The sequence below is a fragment of the Salvia miltiorrhiza genome, unplaced genomic scaffold (genome assembly GCF_028751815.1).
Source record: "Salvia miltiorrhiza cultivar Shanhuang (shh) unplaced genomic scaffold, IMPLAD_Smil_shh original_scaffold_447, whole genome shotgun sequence".
Classification (NCBI taxonomy): domain Eukaryota; kingdom Viridiplantae; phylum Streptophyta; class Magnoliopsida; order Lamiales; family Lamiaceae; genus Salvia; species Salvia miltiorrhiza.
This window is the reverse complement of record NW_026651550.1, coordinates 262731-282503: the sequence shown is the minus strand read 5'-3', so window position 1 is coordinate 282503 and position 19773 is coordinate 262731. Positions and strand designations below refer to the sequence as shown.

At 35.9% G+C, this 19773-nt stretch overlaps 2 protein-coding genes across 2 annotated transcripts; one reads left to right on the top strand and one right to left on the bottom strand.

Annotated features, from left to right (window-relative positions):
• Positions 1–1416: 1416 nt before the first annotated feature.
• Positions 1417–9902, top strand: LOC131004635 (membralin-like protein At1g60995). The gene is made up of 14 exons (XM_057931334.1): positions 1417–1774; positions 1966–2028; positions 2165–2593; positions 2762–2843; positions 4042–4103; positions 4769–4863; positions 5654–5733; positions 6158–6241; positions 6786–6902; positions 7194–7279; positions 7380–7486; positions 8019–8110; positions 8194–8270; positions 9188–9902. The coding sequence occupies exons 1-14, from the start codon at positions 1622–1624 to the stop codon at positions 9680–9682; spliced, it is 2022 nt and encodes a 673-aa protein (XP_057787317.1). The 5' UTR covers positions 1417–1621; the 3' UTR covers positions 9683–9902.
• Positions 9903–13337: 3435 nt separating this feature from the next.
• On the bottom strand, positions 13338–16568 carry LOC131004640 (uncharacterized). The gene is made up of 6 exons (XM_057931338.1): positions 16189–16568; positions 15913–15966; positions 15682–15755; positions 14933–15050; positions 14776–14834; positions 13338–13684 (listed from the first exon to the last, which is right to left on the bottom strand). The coding sequence occupies exons 1-6, from the start codon at positions 16324–16326 to the stop codon at positions 13606–13608; spliced, it is 522 nt and encodes a 173-aa protein (XP_057787321.1). The 5' UTR covers positions 16327–16568; the 3' UTR covers positions 13338–13605.
• Between the last annotated feature and the right edge of the window lie 3205 nt (positions 16569–19773).

The following is a 19773-nucleotide window of genomic DNA, read 5'->3' as shown; positions in this document are numbered from 1 at the left end:
AGAAACCCTTCCAGCAGTTGAGTTGATGAAGAGGGAGATGAGATGGCTGAACGTCCCATTTTTGGAGAGGAATGAGTGGATGTGAGGGGGGTCGATTTTCCAGCAGTTTGGAGTGATCTCGTCGGCGCCGGCGTGGAAGAATTGGTTTGTGACAGGTGGGCCCCACAATTTGAATTAAAAAATAAAAATAAATTTTTTTGACTTACGACGATCCAGAAGTGCACAATGGCGATTCGACAAATGGCGTATGATATTGCTGTTGATTGTTGCAACAAATATCTTCGCATAGGAGAAACGACAGCATTGAGGTGCTTGAAGAAATTATGTAAAGCCGTTGTTCGTATTTTTGGCGGGGTATATTTGAGAAGGCCAATCACCGCCGACGTTCAAAGACTACTTGCAATGCACGAGGCGAAACATGGGTTCCTGGAAATGATGAGGAGCCTAGACTGCATGCACTGGACTTTGAAGAATTGTCCAGTGGCTTGGCATGGCGCTTACACTCGAGGGGATCACGGCGAGTCCACGATTATACTTGAGGCCGTTGCTTTTCAAGATATGTGAACCTGACACGCCTTCTTCGGAGTTGCTGACTCAAACAACGACATCAACGTTCCCAATCAGTCGACGCTATTCAATGATGTCCTTTCGGGCAATGAAGCAACGATGTACTTTGTCGCTAACAATTCCATCACATTAGAGGCTACTACTTAACCGATTTCATCTACCCGGAGTGGCCAGTATTCGTCAAAAGCTTCACATTTCCGAGCGACGAGAAAAAGCGAAGGTTAAAAGTGATGCAAGAAGCTGCAAGAAAAGATATGGAACGATCTTTTGGTGTTCTTCAAGCTCGTTAGGCTATTGTCAAATGTTCGGCTCGTTTATGGAAAAAAGAGCATATAAGCAGTATCATGTTTGCGTGCATCATATTACACAACATGATAATCGAGGATGAAGGAGAGAGTGCAACAGATTGGGAGGTCGACGCCGGCGGTGTGGGATCAAGCAGCGGTCATTAAACAGAGTTCAACACCGGAGCACCGCCGGAATTCGCCGCCTATATGGCCTGAAGCTCAAACATGAAGGACAGTCGTTTTCATGCTCGCCTCCGCAACGATTTGGTCGAACATATACGGGCACGCTTTGGTCCCGTCGAGCCATAGTTTGTAGATTTAATTTTCTCGAAATTATTGTAATGTCTCTTTATTTTCGTTTTTTTATTAATGTCAGTATTTGATTTTTATTTTAATGAAGTTTAGATTGTTAATTTTAATAAAAAATAATATTAAAATTAAATATAAAATCAAAATCAAAATTTAAGAGTTGAGATATTAACTTTTTTATAATGAAAGGTGAGCTAGAACCACGTCTAAAAGCCCATATTAATTTTATACAGTGGATGACCTTAGGAGCTTTCTAAAATAAGCTTAGCCGAACATCCCAATATGCCTTTTGGGCGAACTTGTGTGAAAAGTCGGAAAATGGAACGAGCTCCCAGTTTTGAATTGAGGGACAAAAGCAATAGTCCAACTCTGACCAAACTCAAAATCCCCAAATGGCAGCTATAGATCAGAAATTCGCAGGATAATTCGTCTTCGTCTTCCTCCTTCGGCAATCAAAAATGGATCCGGAGCAGACCTTTATACGGGTGCAGGAGCGCTTTTCTGAGATGCTCACCCCCAAAATCAGAGCTAAGCTGGAATACTTTTTCCTCTTATTGGCCATTACCCTCTTCTGTATCCTCGTTGTTATGCACGCCAATTATGTTCAGCAGGTTTCCTCGCTCTCTCTCTCAAAAAAAAAGAAAAGAAAAGTATAATCGAGAACAATTGTGGCTTGGTGGTGTTAGTTTATCAAATTATTTACTGTTTCCAGAGGGAATTTGGGCTTCATCGTTTCAGTTTCATATTACCTCTTTATTATGATGAAAATTTTACTCTTAATTATTATCGTTGAATGCTGCAGCCTGGTTGTTCCAGTGAGTTCTCTAGTGCCCAAATGTCTGATGCCCAGCTTATTCAGATTAAGGTATGAAGTGATCCTTCTTTTTATCGAAATCAGACTCTTCTCCGAAAGTCTGGCTGCTGCTAACTTTGTGTGACGTGCAAAACTTTCTTGTTCAACTGATTATGACGGCTTCTCAGTTTTGCTTGCTCTCCTGCAGATCACCAGCGCTGGATTGTGGTCGCATAATGAGCCCATCAATGGGGAGATAGACGCCCATAATAAAGAAACTGGCGCTGAAAGTGAAGAACCCACCAATGCAGATGGCGAAGGTTCACCCCATTTGGTCGCAGATTCGTGGTTGAGCTGGATAAGCTCTGATGCAAAGATAGTTAAATCTCGACTACAATTTTGGAAGACTGACAGTGATGTTTTAGAATCCCAAAGAGAAATTTCTATCAGCAGTGAAAGGTTTAAGCCAGCATCTGATGATGTGATAATGAAAGTCAGTAAAGATGTGCCTCACAGTAGGTTTTTCGTTTCACCAAAAGAATCTCTTAGGGCGGCTATATTTCATATTGGTAGAAAGTGGCATGGCCGTTTGTCTTTCTTTCTGAGATTAGCAAGGCGAATTCTTGGAGGTTTATGGGTCAGATTATGATGATATCTTTCTTCTTTTTCCTTTCTATGAATCGATTACCAATGGCTTCTGATATGTCAGGAATCCACACGCACTTTTTGTTATGAGAGATTATTTTATGCTTCAGACATACATTGCAAAGCAGTTTTAATTAACCGGGACCCCATATCCATGCAGGACATTGCTGGTATTAATTTGAATTTTGATATTCCCAAGTGGCTAAAGATCTTACATTTGGATAGGTTCAATTCCTATGCAGGTAGATGCTTTCTCTACTCATCTCTTTTTGGTGACATTTGGTGAACGGTTCCAGTCCATGCAATTTCGAATGATGTGTTTTTTTTATCTTTTGTTTTGTAATCCCATGGATTTCATTATCCTTCTCGACCTATTATATGACCCTAGAAAATCCATGCAGGGAAGTTGTCACTTTCTGAAACCTACTTGTAATCTGTTAAGACTATCCTAAATCCTAGCATGCTTTTGTTTCAAAGCTTTCCTAAAGTTTGGTTAAGGTTGTTACATGAGTTCTTGAGTGTGTTTTGCTTCAGACATTGTTGCCTTGTCGACTTCCTGACATATATGAGCTGGTAACTAGTCCGTCTCAATATGCTGGTCTCAGCCTTTATATTGATAAATTGGAAGAATTCTGGATTCTCGCATTCTCTAATTGCGACAATGACTTAAGGAAGAAATACGACAAGGGAAAAATGAGCCATGGTTTTTGTTTGTTTTGTTTTGTGTTGTTTGAAGTTGGTTTCTTGTGGAGGAAAAAGATTTATATACTTATCAAATCAATTGACTTTTTGTTAGATAACTGGGTTTTGAAATAATAAACTTTCGGTTTTTAGTTTGTTTTATCATTAAATATAGTAAATGTGTTGGAAATTAAACTATATTAAAGGATTAAAGGGATACCTATTTTTTTTTTTTATGAAATTAGCATCTCTTGCCGAAACATATATTGGGTGTGATCATTTTTATTTTTGTTAGAAGGTTATAACAAACTTTATCATCTGAAATATCCGAGTTTTGTTATTTGCCATCCTGGGCTGAAATTGGTGGTTTGGGAAAATAGTAAAAATTTAGTAATTCAGTTGATGATTGACAAAATGAAAAGCGAGGCATGGGTGATTAGATCATAAAGTCCAAAAACATTATTAGGCAAGAACTTTATAATGTAAACAAGTGTTTTAAAAGACAACAGGAAGGGAAAAGAATAAATTAAGTATATAGTATCTAGAAATTTGGGAGAATGAGGAATTATCATCATAAAAAACTGACAAACATGCTTTCATGCTAAACTTCACTTCTTTACTTTGTTGTGATTTTAAATTTAGCTTGATGTTATCAGACCCTACTATTTGGTTGATCAATTTATTTTTTGTGGATATTTAAGAGTATAACAAAACATTCATTCTCATGCAATCTTATTATACTTTATATTAATATCTCAGTGCAGTGGCTAGAGAAGAGAAGCAAGGCATTTGAACCAGCTTATTTGTATACCATGGAAAAGGTGTGTTTTTTATTGGTTCATTTTGATTTTCTTGTTTCCTTTCTGCAGTGAGCTATTCTGTGTTGTCGTGAAGAATATGGGTAAATTACACTCGCCTCTGGAACTTTTCAAGATTTAACTGCCATACAAACTTTGAATCTCAACATCTTACCATACAAGCTTCACGAATGTAACATTCAACCCCATAAAAGCTACCGCCTGTAGTTTTCTCGCTAGAATTTGTGCCATTTTCCGCCCACATGACATTTTTAATGGCATGAAAGTGTCATCAGAATTTCTGTCACATGCACCCATCAGATTGAATGTCATAATTTTTTATTCAAAAATAATAATACAGTCGCATGAATTTCATGAACAGTTGTTCTTTTATATTCAAATTTTCTTCATTTTCCAGAAGAAAAAGTGAGAAAGATGTTAACATAATTAACAAAACTAAATGTCTTGATGAGGCTTTTTTTTGCCCTTACAAGCATCACATATGCTGCTCATGACAAAAACTCTGGCACAAAACCACCAACATTAGCTTTTGGGTGGTAAAGTGTCAAATTTGTGAAGTTTGTATGGCTAAGTGTCAAGAATCAAAGTTATGGCTAAGTGCTAAATCTTGCAAAATTTGGGAGGCAAAATTCTCTCAGCTATTGTTTATGTGGTTCATTCTTGTGTAGGGTTATTTTTTGTTGCCTGAAGAAGCCAGATCAATGCATGGAATCCGTACAATTAATATCAGTATTTCAGCTCGGCATAATTGCTTTGGCAACCGGTAAATATAATGTTTCACTTTCTTGCTTTCTAGATGATAAGACTGCCCATTTAATTGATATACACACACACATATATATATATATATATATATATATATATATATATATATATTGATAAATTACATAAATAAATAAAGAAATTTAAAGACCATGTTACGGAGGACTCGAATTTAAGACCTCAGGTCTTGGGCATTAACCTCCTACCGCTAGGCCAACACACGCACACAAATATTTTGGAAATAATTAAACCATTTAATTTATATTTTCCTTTTGCTTAGTTTGAGCCAAGGTTTCGAAGTCTTTTATCTAGTTTGTATATAGAATAGGTTTTCTTGTGAGAATATTATTGAATTTAGGAAAAAAGGGCCACTGTTTTATACTACTGCTACCCACAGTTTCACTCAGATATTCATTGACACTTTTACTGGGCTAACTATGGAGAGTTTTATGCTTCTATGAGTTAGACATATGTGCATCATTTTCTGCAATGCTCTATTAGCTTTACTCACTTTGTGTGTATATAGGGTATATTTGACTGACATCAAGCTGGAACTCAAAACGGTTAAAAGTTGCATGTTGACCTTTCTACCAAAGTTGTTCACATTTCAATACATGAATTGAAGTAGAAGATAGAAAGTTAACTTGAGATATGTATTCTGCTTCCAATATTTATTTATTTTACTTGAAATGAAATCAAATACTACAGATAATTGTGACATTAGCTCATCAAGACAATTTACTTATTAGGTTTCTAGCTACTAACGTTAAATTGATATGGTTCTTGTTCAGGTGGCAGCAGTTGTTGATAAACAGGGTTGTAGGATATGACACTATTTTGATGAATAGTTTATTGAATTCACCTGGCCAAGGTATCAAGTACCTGTGTGGCCTCAGTTATTTACATTGAATTTCCTCCACAATTTTGAAGTTACATTTATATGTCGCAGGAAGAACTATTACACTCCTGTCCTTTTACTTATTGATCAAAGCCTGAAAATTTACCCTTGGTTTTGCTCTTTCATAAAACCATTCACTGATTATTGTGTAACAGAATGCAATCGCAATTTGAATCTTTTACATCTCTTCTGCCATATAGTTTTTTATTACTATCTCTGAGTTAATGGGTTTGATCAAATCAGTCAACCTATGGTGTAATTTTATCACTATAACCATTAAAACACTTAGTCTATACTTAATGGTTTTGCTATCTTAATCTAGTATGGCATAGCTAGCCTAGAGTGCTATTATATTTGTGTTTCCTTCCATTATAATAAATGTTTTGCAATTGGGCAGGTTACCTTTATAATTACCAAACAAAGGAGTTCTATAACCTTACCTATGCTCACGAGCAGCCTGAAAGTTCTGCAAAGTTCGGAGGTTTAGTATTTTACCACTTCCTAGCTATAGTTTCCAGTTTAATCTGTGCTTATTTCAAAGTTATTCCCATTTGTTCTGTCTGACTGCTGTACATTTTTCTCTATACTTAACGAGAGTCTTGAAAGTGTCTTTATCATCAAATTTAACAGTTCAACCAGTGGGTGCGTAGTTCAGTTTCAGGTTGAATGGTTTATGACTTATTCCATGTGTATGGTCTCATCTCATTCTTCTGAATTGTTATTTGAACTGACTTGGCTTTTGTCTTCACCTGTCTGTATCTATTGCTGGGTGGCCATCGCCACATCAGTTGTTGGTTACTCTCTATATTCTACGGTTGGAAAATGTTTCTATTTATATGGTATAAAAAATAAATGAGGAACATAAGGTGCAATTTTGGCATCTTTTCACTTGGTTATGCATATGCGTCTGCCATTACAGATTGCTTGTGGCTGTAAATTCAGACATATCTAATCTCTGTCTTGTGAAAAATAAATGTCACATGATGGTAAAATATGACATGCTGTTCTTCTGCTGTCTTTTGCAGACTATCTTGTGACCAAGTGCGGCGTATTAATGATGTCACTGTTTGTTTTCTTCACAACCACAATGTCAGTTTCATTTACATTGAGAGAGACGCAAACACGTATGCTGAAGTTTACAGGTTTGTTTTGACAAATGAGCTATTATTTAAATGATTGTCCTTGTCTTTCTATATGCAATGCAAAATTACAATAAAATTAATACATCATTGATTAAGTTTGCATCATTATCATTCTGAAACAGGTAGTAATATTAGATCAGTCAACTTGAGTTTTACATTGTGCTGTCACCACAAAAGTTACATGTTTGAAGAAATAGAGCTACACAACTTATTGTTTTGAAATATATTTTGATCTTGACTTGATATCTATGTTGTCTTTATTTAATTGCGAAATATGTATCCTTATTACAGTCCAGCTCCAGCATCATGCTCGACACAGGCTTCCAACCTTTCAACTGATTTTTGTGCATGTAATTGAATCGCTTGTTTTTGTACCGGTAAGCATGCAATTTCTTTTGGTGATCCTTTACTCCTTGTTTCCCATTTTAAGTGAACTCTTATGCTTTTGCTGACATGTCTCCTTATTTTTCGATCCAGATAATGATTGGAATACTATTTTTTCTATTTGAGTTTTATGATGATCAGCTTTTGGCTTTTATGGTCTTGATTCTTGTCTGGATTTGTGAACTCTTCACGCTTATCAGGTGGTTCCCTTTCCTTTAGCTTCTACCTAACAACTAAATGAAAATGAAAAAAGCAAGAGAAGCAAGTTAAATAATGATGAAAGAATATATAGCCTGATTTGTTTCTGAACAAAAAAATAGCAGTATATTTATAAAACTAAACATTTTGAATGATATATTGACAACAGAACGCCCTATATTGCAATCAGTTTTGCCTTTTTCCTGAGCTTGTCTTTTTCAGCCATGCCTTGGTACAAAAAATTGAGTATTTGAGGGGTAACCTGTGGATAAGATGTCTGATCTAACTAAGGAAAGCCACCCAATGTCACTGTCTACTATCTATATGTCTAGGGTTGTGGTAGACTACCATGTGATCCACAGCTTTAAAGCCCGATGACACGATAAATAGGCCCTGCCTGATAATTTGTGTACCATGTTTGGTATTAATGCAGATGTAAAGTACTTAGACCTTAATTTTAATCTTTGATTCTGTATGTGACCAATTCTTGAGCACTCTTTTTACTGATACAGTTGTTTCTTCTATTGCTTGCAGTGTCCGTACACCAATATCAATGAAGTTCTTTCCTCGCTTCTTTTTGCTCTACTTTTTAGTGTTTCACATATACTTTTTCTCCTATACATATGGTAATATTCTAGTATCTCAGCATCAGATGATCACACTATCCAAGTCATTATTATTCTCTGACATGCCATTGTTGTGCATGCAGGGTTTTCTTATTTAGCTCTCTCAACTTCTGCAGCGTTTATGCAACACCTTGTCCTCTATTTCTGGAATAGATTTGAGGTACACCATGCTTCAATCAGTATATGCTTTTTACATTTATAATGCAGTATCTTGGAAGGTAGAATCGGAGTAGTGAGATTGAGGCAAAATAATGTGAAAATGCTAATATTGATGTATGCAATTCTCAGACTGGAAGATTTGGCAAAGTAGAGAGGCATTAGCTGTGAATTTGATATAACAAGAAAAAGGGTAGGTAGAATAGGGGGAATAAGAAATGGCTGGAACGGAGCAATAGGAATGTATAGGTGTAAGCTTGATGGTGCTGCAATCATCAGCTCATCTACTTGTGCTGTATAAAATTTTCAAGATTTTACAACTCCTATCAGAACCAGTCTCTAAAATCTAGAATTTTTCCAACACAAGGTGCCAACAGTAAAAGACCATTTTCCAGAACTTTAGGGGAAAAAAGTGAAAGCCATTTAGAAAAATATCTTTATACCAAATTGGCCAAAAATAATAGAGGTCTGAGGTTGAAAGAAGTTGATGAACCAAGTAGTGCATTCCAACCATTAGTTTTGGTGTCCTTCCCTCTTATGTTAAGAATCTGCAGAACTAAAGTTAGAAAAATAATCACGAATGAGGGTAAAGGCATGAAAGCCCACCTTTTGGCTTTCTCTTTAGATTTGTTCAGTTTGTGGGTTTGTGAACTGGAGAGCAATTGTATTCAAAAGTAATCTCAATGTTCTCAGATAATGATCATACAAATTAGAGAAACTTTTATATCTAACTTGCACTAGCTGATGAATTGTTTGTGCCCTCTTTAATCAAAGTTGGGTACCCACCTCATGCGGTCTTGTAGAAGTAATAGCATAGAAAAGATTGTTGCTAGATACCAGTGGTAGGGTTTAATTATTCTTCATGTCCTCCCATTAGTTATTGTCGTTGAGAAATTGATTACTGATAGATTATCCTGGCAGGTTCCTGCGTTGCAGAGATTCATGCAAAATCGTCGGTCACATTTTCAGCAGCATCCAGATTTTCATATCACATCCTCTACTATTCTGGCGTCAACATTACGGATCACAAGATTAAACACAAGGAACTCTGGAGCTGTAAACGCAGATATGGCATCTGGACCAGGACCAGGACCAGGACCAGGACCAGTACCAGTACCTGCACCTCGAGGTGGAGGAACACCAAGAAATGCTGGGGCTGGTCCTGAGGAACAGCCCACTAATAGGTTAGGCGATCCTCTGAATATTGATGAGCAACCTGTCCTTCGTCAGCCAGAGGGCGGAGGGAATCCTGGGGCCATGAGTTCGTTTAGTTCGCTATTGTTGTGGATCCTTGGGGGAGCTTCATCAGAGAGCCTTAACTCTTTCCTGTCCATATTTCGAGACTTCAGAGATCAAGGTCAGGTTTATACAGAACCTCCACAGCGAGAAAATCGTGCAGCACAGAACAATGAATGAGGAATCCCTGGATATCTGCTTTGCTCTTTACTTACTAATACTGCTACAGCCGCAGTTTGTATGATACTGTGAAAGAGAGGATTAACATTGACATATCGAGCCAAATTCGATGAGAGGGCAATGTACCTAATACAAATGTTGTTATACTGTAATACCATGTACATAAGAAGTTACCAAGCTTTCAGAATTTCAAGTAAAGAAGTCAGCTTCTATGAGCAAATCCAACACAGTTTTGTGCAGTGACTTTGAATTCCAAGAATAGGAAGAAATGTATGGTTTCCTGTGTCATTGCAGACCTTGTAGTTGACATTTCCAACTTAATTGCACCAGTTTATATACATATAGTTACATTTTAAACCTTCATAATATCTCAACTATTAAGTGAAAGTTGTTGCTCCCCTAAAACCAGAGATGTTGAACAGATTGTATTAACAATAAATCCAACAATTACTTGTGAAAAACAGTAAAGCAACGTAAAAGAAACGTACACACAATAAAATGATTTTACACTGGAAAGTTAACTAATTGCAGTTGTGAATTCACTATAAAAATCCATCTACTTAATAGAATTCTTCTTATTAAGTAGATTCGATAAGAAAAAATATCTCTTTTAATTCTATCGTGTATGCTAGCAACAACTAGACTTATACTAAAGCTAACATGTGTATCACAAATATATAAAACTTATAAGCTAGTACTGGGTACACGAATCTCCCACTCAAGATACGTTAAACTAGATGTTGAAGTATATGTTGTAACAATACATCTTTAATAGTCATGCTCTTTAACACTTGTATTCTCCTTATTTAAATTGGTGTTGAATGCAGTGGCCTTCCACCCTATTTGTAGATGATGAATAGTATGCTTGGAGAGCAAGAGTTTAAAGTTGGAGAACGTTACAATCTTATAGCTAAAGTTTATTTGATAAATAAGCTAGCTATTCCTAAAATTAAAGATTGACTTGGTCTTGGTTAATTTATCTCTTCTCCTTTTAATTGTTAATCTGCACGAAGTACTTTAATAATTCTCTTTAAAAAACATTAGTGAAGAAGATAAAACTTAGAGGATTAAATTTGAATATTAAAGTTCCTTTCATTAAAAAGAAAATTGAATATAGAGTTAAAAAGTTTAACTCTAACATTAAGCATTAAGCAAAAGGGTAAATGCCAAGGCTATCAAAGCATCATCATTGGTTGAGCCCGTGCTCAACTCAACCATGCTTCGGGCCCATTTATGAGTCAAATGTTGCATTCGGTTGGCTCATCATGTTGACTCATATGAATTAGTTTTGAGGTTTTGAATTTTGATATATTTTAAATTCAAAAATTACAATAATTGAAATACATTAAACACAAATTTTGAAATATACATCAATTAAAAAAATCAAACATAAATTTTAAATAAACAAGAATTGAGTACCCCATCGGACGAAGAAGAAGAAGAATAGAACGAAGCTATTTTGCTTGTGGAAAAATGAGAGGAAATGAGAAATAATGAAGAAAATATGTAGAAATTGATGTATAAATTGTATACGGGAAATGGTATCTATAGATGCAAAAAAAAAAAAAAAATGGCTTACTTGCCGTTTTATTCCGTTGGACGGATTATTTCAATTTTTTTTTTCATTTATTTTTATGATAGGCGCGTGTTTATGCTCTCGGCATTTTTGCCTCTTTCGCCTGACTCATTGTTAAGGGCCAGAGCTCGAGCCAAGCCCCCCTTGCATGGATTGACCCATCACCGATGCTGACTCGAGCTGGCAAATGAACCAGCCGGTGCCGGATGTTGATGCTCTTAATTTATTTGAAGTGTAGTTGCAAAGACTTGACTTTTAACAAAAAGCAAATAGCAATAGACAGAGATGGGATTATATAGAGAGAAAGAATTATCTAAAAGCATACTATATATGACTATGAGTAGCATATTGTGTTTAAATAATTCACCCGGTTTTGGAATGATTAAATAATTACATAATTGGATTATTACAATTGATCCATCACGGATCGTATCATGCAAACCAAACACTTGATTAAGTTGGATTATTTTATCAATCATGTATTATCGCTGAAACTAAACCTCTTATACATGATTCTATTTGCAACCTCCCAAACTACTAGGATTATAATTCTATAATTAGTCCTTAATGATCTACCAACAGCATTGACTGATCTTTCAAAGTGGAAATACACATTGCTTTGCCATCAGTTTCAAGTGCACAGATCAATTCCCATTTCTTGACTTGAAGAAATATCAATATTTGCGCATAAGGCAGATTTCAAAAGCATCCTACATTTTTCACCATATAAATTAACATAATTTTCTTGTAACCTGTAACAAATTCTCTAATAACTTGGTTGTATAATGTAGTAAGTGAGCTATTTTTAAAGAGTTAATGAGCTAAGATCCCCCCTAGAAAAATGTCTCATTTATTTAAATCATCATCATCATAAGTTTGGCTAATCCTAGTTATGAGCAAACTGTGGCATGAGGTGAGATGACGAGAATAATTTAACATTTAAAACTGTTATTGTGTAACTTCCTCATCAGGAAATGACAAGATCAGCCCCGCCCTTTTTTCCAAGCAAAGCAAAACACAAGACTAGTGCTTAGTCATTTGTTGCAGGATGTAATAAAAAGGATTAATCTGTATTGACATATGCTCCCTCCGTTTAACAAAAATATGAATATTTGTAAGTGACACGAATTTTAAGAAATGTTAGATAAAAGTGTATTTGTGAGTGGAAAAGTGATCTCACTTTATGAAAAGTAGAGATAGCAAGTAAAGTGATTGTGGTGGAGTAGTGTACAAAAATAGAAATGTTTGTATTTTTATGAGACGATCCAAAATAATAGTTAAAAAAAAGTATGTTTTTGTGAGACAAATGAGGTATATATATATGCACGAGACTGTATTTATTTGCAGTCAATCTTCTCCTACTAGTGTAGTGTAGTGTCTATTTGTCAATGAATGGCAGGTTTAAGTTAATCTGCGCACCGCCTTTCAACTACTAATTAATTATGTTGAAATTGGATGTGTGCTTAGCGAAATCATAATTGAATATGGTGCACCCAAATAGATTTTTAATTAGTCTTTGATGGCTAACCCAAGTGACTACTAGGATTTCCGAAATTAGGGTGAGCATGAGCATGAGCATCATCACGCCATTGATGATGATGATGATGAGGAATCTGCACCTCCCCACCACCACCACTTTGTTTATCCATCTCCTTCTTTCAATACAACACAAACATTTCCAACCATGCACAAAATATATACACTCTTAAAGAGTGTGCTGAAAGCATAAATGCATATTTCTTTCGAGATATATAGCTACAATCATCATTTCATTTTCCCACCTTCTTCGAATTCACACAACGCTCAAATTGGGGATATTGAACAACGAAACACACCTCAGTTAGTAAGTTCGAGTCATCATGGCCAGAAGAAATAGGGAACCATTATTGATTCTCTTTTAAAGCAAGCTAATCATTGTATTGAAGTCAATGTCTCTAAGAGAAATAAATATGATTTTAAATTGTTGAGAGCAGTGCCATTATCATATAGCCTGGTATATGTATATAAACTGCACACCTTATTCCTTAATTAGGCATTCGTGTGAAGATAGATACATGTGCATTTATGTAGACGGAGGGATGAGTTAGGCATGATAAGTGATAACAGCACCCACCAAAAACCCATTAATTTCGTTAAATATAAGATCGGACCTCAACATATCAGTGGTTTGAATTCCTAGCAAAACCAGATACAAATACTAAAAAGGAGTCCACAATCACCCCATTACCTTCTACTTAGCCAAAGAGTATTCAACACAACCTCAACCATCTCCATTTCTCTAGTGAGCCACTCGGCTCCATCATTCTGTAGTTGCAAGTCGTGAGCCTGCTGCTGGGAGTGTTGTGCCCTAGAACTCGGTGTCGAAGCATGCTACCATGATTTTTGAAACCATGGCCCTCGCAAACGGAATGTAGCTTGCACTATACCTGTACATAATAGAAACGGGCACTGAGATCTCACACCAACCACAATATCAATTATATATCCTCTGGCTCTATATATATCAAAATAACGGAGGATTCATGGACAGACAGTTCCAGACACGAGAAAGATCTTGATAATCACAGTGGAAAGTTCAAGGCATACTAAAACTAAAAGTGAAGGAATCTGATGGATGCCAGAGCAATGGTTGGTTGGTAACTTGGTATCGAATCCTTTAGGGACTAAAGGAGGGGTGGGTGCAAGAATGCAAACGATCTTCCACCCACAACCTGTGGCCATCTGCAGTTGGGCTGAAGAAGTCAAAGCTCTACCCTACCAACACTAAGGATAAAATATTGCGCTCTATAGCAACTATAGCTTCTAGCTCGGTATTAGTGTTTATAAGCAAAGTCACATGTGGTAGTGCTAAACCCTAAAGAGTGACATGAAAGCGAGGTCAAAGGTTTGAGTCTCTCTGTTGCTGGGGGTGACTGAAAAGGATTTGCAGGAGCAGCCTTTAACTGATCAATGGCACTCCGGTGTAAAGCTCAGACGTCTAGGTTCTGCAGTTGCAACTTTGCAGGGTTGAGGAAATAAAGTTGCACCTCTACTAGTAGCTATACTGTTACGTATAAGTTGTAGTGCTTTTTTGAACAATATAAGTTGCAGTGCTTGATCCTAGCAAGTTCATTTTGTTTGAAGAGAAGAGAAGAAAAAATTGTTCCTGCAAATGAGCATAAGATATTCCTCCCTCTATTTCTCCACATATTTACCAATATCTCTAGAGAACAATCACTTCATGGCTAGAAATACCTAATGTCAAATGATAACAGTTTTCATAACCTTTGACATACATTAGATTTATACAGTTTCCGCAATCTCTTAGCCAAAGCTTTTCATCACATGCGTGAACCATGGCCTTCCTTAAAATTGTCAAGGAATCGTCTTCCATATCCTATAACTATAAGTATTCTTCGACGTGTTGTAAACCAAAGCAACTCAAGATTTCATTTCCTCCCAACCAAGCAATAAACTAAAAAGTGTGGGTGCATGGAAAACCGCCAATCACAAATTATTCAAATACATCAAGACATACCAAATAAGAGCACCAAACTCCAGCACGATTGCCAGAAGCGTCAATAGCTTGTTCCGGACCTGCGACATTTAAGTGAGAGAATCTTAGGTTCGAGGATAAGAGGAGATTAAAGAAGTTACAAAACCAAAAACATAAAAAAATTATATAAGAAACTCACATATACAGCACAAAAAAGAGCTATTATGATGCTAGCAATATATATTGCTGTAGCATATATACGGACTGGGTCAAGCATCATTGTGACTTGTCTTTTAGGGCCAATAAGAAATGCTGTGCTGCCACCGAAAAACATCAAAGTTAGCATCTGAAATTTACTTCTACTGGATTTGAAGATGATCATAGAAATTAGAAAGTGTAGTGGCATCAGAAACTGTGAGGTAAATGGATGTTATATGATAAAAGGCAAGCATAGAATGAGAATGAAAAGACAGAGAATGTCAATCTCATGTGCAAAAAATCAGTCAACAGAAGCTAAGAGTTCCACAACTAGCAAAGATATATAGTTTCCCTTGATTGACCTTTAATTATGAATAAAATGCCAAGGAAGTAGGCGACAATCAGTTAAAAGCAGCTGGACAGGATATAAAAGCTGTGTGTCTGAAAAGGGTTTCCTTGTCAAATGCAGTTGATCATTCATAACACCAAAAATTAGAAATAAATCAAACTCTGTATCATCTTTGTCATGCAATAAACTGGAATGTAGGAAAGGAACTGTCTTGTACCAATCAAGGTACACAGAAAGAAAATGTGTAACGATACTCCACAGCAGCTGTTTAAGAGATGAGATCTTAACATAAAGCATGTGATTAGCGATATCAAAATGTGGAATTGGATGCCATTTTGGCAAATATGTTAGAACGAGAAATGCAAAGACGATGTAGTTCATAGTATTATCGAAATACGGACCTGCCAAGAGCAAGCAGATTGCCTAATGAAAAGGTTATCCCAAATTTGACAGGATGGAAGAAAACAAGCATCGACTGTCAGGCAGAAGACATAAATACAAATGGGTTAATTTCAGTAGTTTATCTGTTGGGAGACATCCTTAAGATGTATTTATCACTTGGCATAAAACCATATGCAAAAAGAGATCTTTCATCATCTTCAATTCAGATAACTAAAATGAGGGAAACTTACCAAGAGTGTGCAAGTTATACCAGCAGATAAGCAAATTGCAAAACCATAGAGTCTCTGAGAAAAAGAAGTAGAAAACACTCATAAGTTCATTAACAATGATTATCACGCAATCTCCAAAATCCAAAATAACATAGCTAATCATCATTACATCTTGAATCCTCAACTATCTCACTCGTAAAATCCCACTACACTATATTTCGGCGCAAGCAACAGGAATAATTGCATTCGAGAGAAAAAGAATAGAAAGAAAAAACCCCTTAAAAATCTAAATTTGACCTGTTTGGTGGACAAAGTGCAGTTGCGATTGAAATCGTCCATGTAGGAAGACTCCTGCTGCTGCAGCTGCTCTTCGTCGTCAACCTCCATTCCCACCAGCATTTTCATCCTCTCAAATGCTTGGTTCATCTTGTCCATTTTCTTCAAATAAATCTATGGAAAGGGTTGATGTTTTCCGGTAGATCTGAAATTCATTAATCAATGTGTTGGATTTGTGAAATCGATTTCCAAACCAACTGGGACATAAGCCAGCTTCTCTCAATAGTTAGCTTCAACTTCAACTTATCAATTTGTAATTTAGTCCCAATCCACAAGCTGTGCAATTTCACTAAGACCCTCCTAAATTAGAGAATGTTCTAACTAACCCCTCCACTTTCATTTATCTAAATGTTCTCTATCTTTTTTTATTAACCTATATTCTGATTATGCAAATCCACAAAAGATGCAAATCGGCAAGAGGGGGGTTTATGTGTGGTGTTGGGAGATAGCACATAGGGGTGTCAATAGGTTAATTCACCGGATTTCGGACTAGCTCTATTGGATTATTGGTTATTTGGGTATGAGCTAATCGGATTGAAGAAAAAAATTAAATTAGAAATTTTCAACCCTAATTCTAAATGTTCGAATTTCGGGCTAGCCCATCGGACTAGTCGGGTTCAAAAATTAAAATTTATTTTTTATAAAAATGGGTTAAGGTGCAAATACACATTTGAAGTGGACACTCCTAGTCCTAGGGGTGAGCAAAACCGGACCAAAACCGACGGACCGGACCGAATCGATCGATTTTTCGGTCCAGGTCGGTTTTGGTCCATGTATTGGTCCGGTCCGGTCCTATTTTTTTGGACCGAAAATATTTCGGTTCGGTCCCGGTCCCGGCGAGGCCAAAACCGACGAAAACCGGACCGAACCGAATATATATATTTTAAATATATATTTAATATTTTTATTAATATTATTAATATTTTTATTAATTTCTAATATTTTTATTAATATTTTTATTACTATATTAATATTTTTTTATTAATTTCTAATATTTTAAAAATGGTCGGTTTTGGACCGAACCGGACCGAGAACCGATGGCGGTTTCGGTTCGGTCCTAGGGTTTCAGTTGGTCTGGTTCGATCCAAAAAATATTAAAAATTTGGTTCTCGGTTTCGTCGGTTTGGTCCAGTTCGGACCGACTGCTCACCCCTAGACACTCCTAGAGGGTTGACCCCACATAGTCCAGAATTAGGGTGCATTTAAACCCATTGAACGGACGACCGTTTTCTCGCCGTTTACTGATTTTTTTTAGTAGGATCCACTATTTAATTTCTTCATACTTCTTTCATATCTTTAAATGTCATCCTGTTAACACGCGGCAGCAGCTTTCCCTAGGAGCGTGGAAGGCGGCGGAACTCTTGCAGCCCCGTTTCTGGACTCCGCTTGCGCCGGATTAGGAAGTCGACGAAGAAATCTCCAATTGCTTCTCCCATGGAGATGAAGAAAATAATAATAAAAGAAATATGAACAAATTAAATAGTGGGTCCCACTTAGAAATTTAAAAAAAAAAGTCAGTAAACGGCGAGAAAACGACCGTCTGTTCGATGGGTTTAAATGCACCCTAATTTTGGACTATGAGGGAGGTTTTTGTGCCAAGGTCGAGAATGAGGGGGTCAACGCTCTAGGGGTGTCCACTTCAGGGGTGGATCTGCACCTTAACCCTAAAAAAATTAACAAATACTCCCTCCGTCCCAGCTGAAATGTCTTGTTTCTTTTCGGCACGGAGATTAAGAAATGTGTATAAAGTAGATAAAGTGGGTTGGTGAAAATTATTTAAATATTAAGTACAGAGAGAGAGTGTATTGCCAAAAAATAAAACATGACATTTCAAGTGGGACAACCCAAAAAGGAAAACAGGATATTTCAGCTGGGACGGAGGGAGTATATTTCTTTTAACAATAGATAAATACACGCATAAATAAGTAACATTTCAATATCGACTTATATAACAACTAATACGCAAGTCTTAAAGATATAAAGATGCAATAATTTTATTAAATAAGTATAATTTTTTAATTTTTACATCTAAATATTTTATGTTAAGTATTGAATTAAAAATACAGAGAAGTGAATGATGAGTATAACATTTTAATATTGAATCAAAAAACATTTCATAAAATTTTTGAAAAAATTATCTTATTATTCTGATTTTCATAAGGAAAGTAATGAAGTTGAAATTCAAATAACGATAAAATTTTCATATAATCAAGTGAACACATTATTTTCGGTTCAGCCCTATATGGTTTCGGGTCGACCCTATCAAGTGTCGAGCTATTCGGTTACGGGTTAATCAGGTTGTAATTTTTATTGGGTTGAAAATTTTCAGCCTTCCTCTCGGAATGACGGTTTATTGGGTCAACCCACAAATTTCGTGCTGGATAGCACATGTGCGAGTCGGGGCTCCTCCGTGCGATGAACTGACTGGTTTGCCGTGATCCATCCCTTGTGCCTCATTCAATTATAACTCTCTTTGTCCCATAATTTAGTATTTTTATTTATTCTTTAAATTAATACTTTTTCTATTTTTAATAAAATTATTTCACACAATCCTATAAAATATGGCCCCCTTACTAAGTTTTAATTTCTTTAATATTCTCATAAAAATGAAACCATTGATCCACTCACAATATATTCAACCATTTTATTAAAACAATGTCATTCTCAAATGAATATTAAATTATAGGACAAAGAGAGTATTATGTAAATAATATTTTTACTAAAAATAAATAATACTTTTATCAACAATACATGAAATCATGTACATAAAACATAATACTAATGCTTGTTGGAAATATTGGTTTTAAGACCAATCTGAAAATTAATTATTTAATTGAAATAATTATTGGATGTTAATCTACGTCTCGAGTATATGAATGTGGTATACTTGAAGTCTCAAAACCGATTTCCGGTGAGTGAGATATTGTATGCCAAAGTTTGAATGTTGTATAGATAACTAACACTTGGGAAGTGTTTATTGTCTCACATTGGAAAATGAGAGATGTTTTCTCATGTATAAGAATGGCAAAGCACATGGAGCTAATAACTTGTGGGCTTGCATGCTAGTGGGCTTGGATAAAAGCCTTGGCCTCGCGCGCACACACACATGCGCGCCACTGAGAGCTCTATTGGGGCGAAATTCTTCTTACTCGACTTGGCATCCTAGTTTGTTCTTCTTTGTACTAATTCAGTTTCTATCGTTTTGTTTTGCCAATTCCTCTATTTTCTTAGTACAGTTTGAACTTCGTGATTCTTGAGTTGTAAAAGTTCTTGAATGTGTGCTCGGTGATAACAATGCTTTTCTTAACAATACGTGATAATTTCTTCATTTCTCAAATTTTTACTATGTGAAATTCATGCTAAATTTTATGAGAATTCTTCGTGAAATACATGAATATTAATTGATTTATCTATTCAATTATATTTATAATTTTTATACTTCTTCTATTTTCTTAGTACAGTTTGTACTTTGTAATTCTTGAGTTGTAAAAGTTCTTGAACATGTACTCGGTGATAACAATGCTTTTCTTAACAATAAGTGATAAT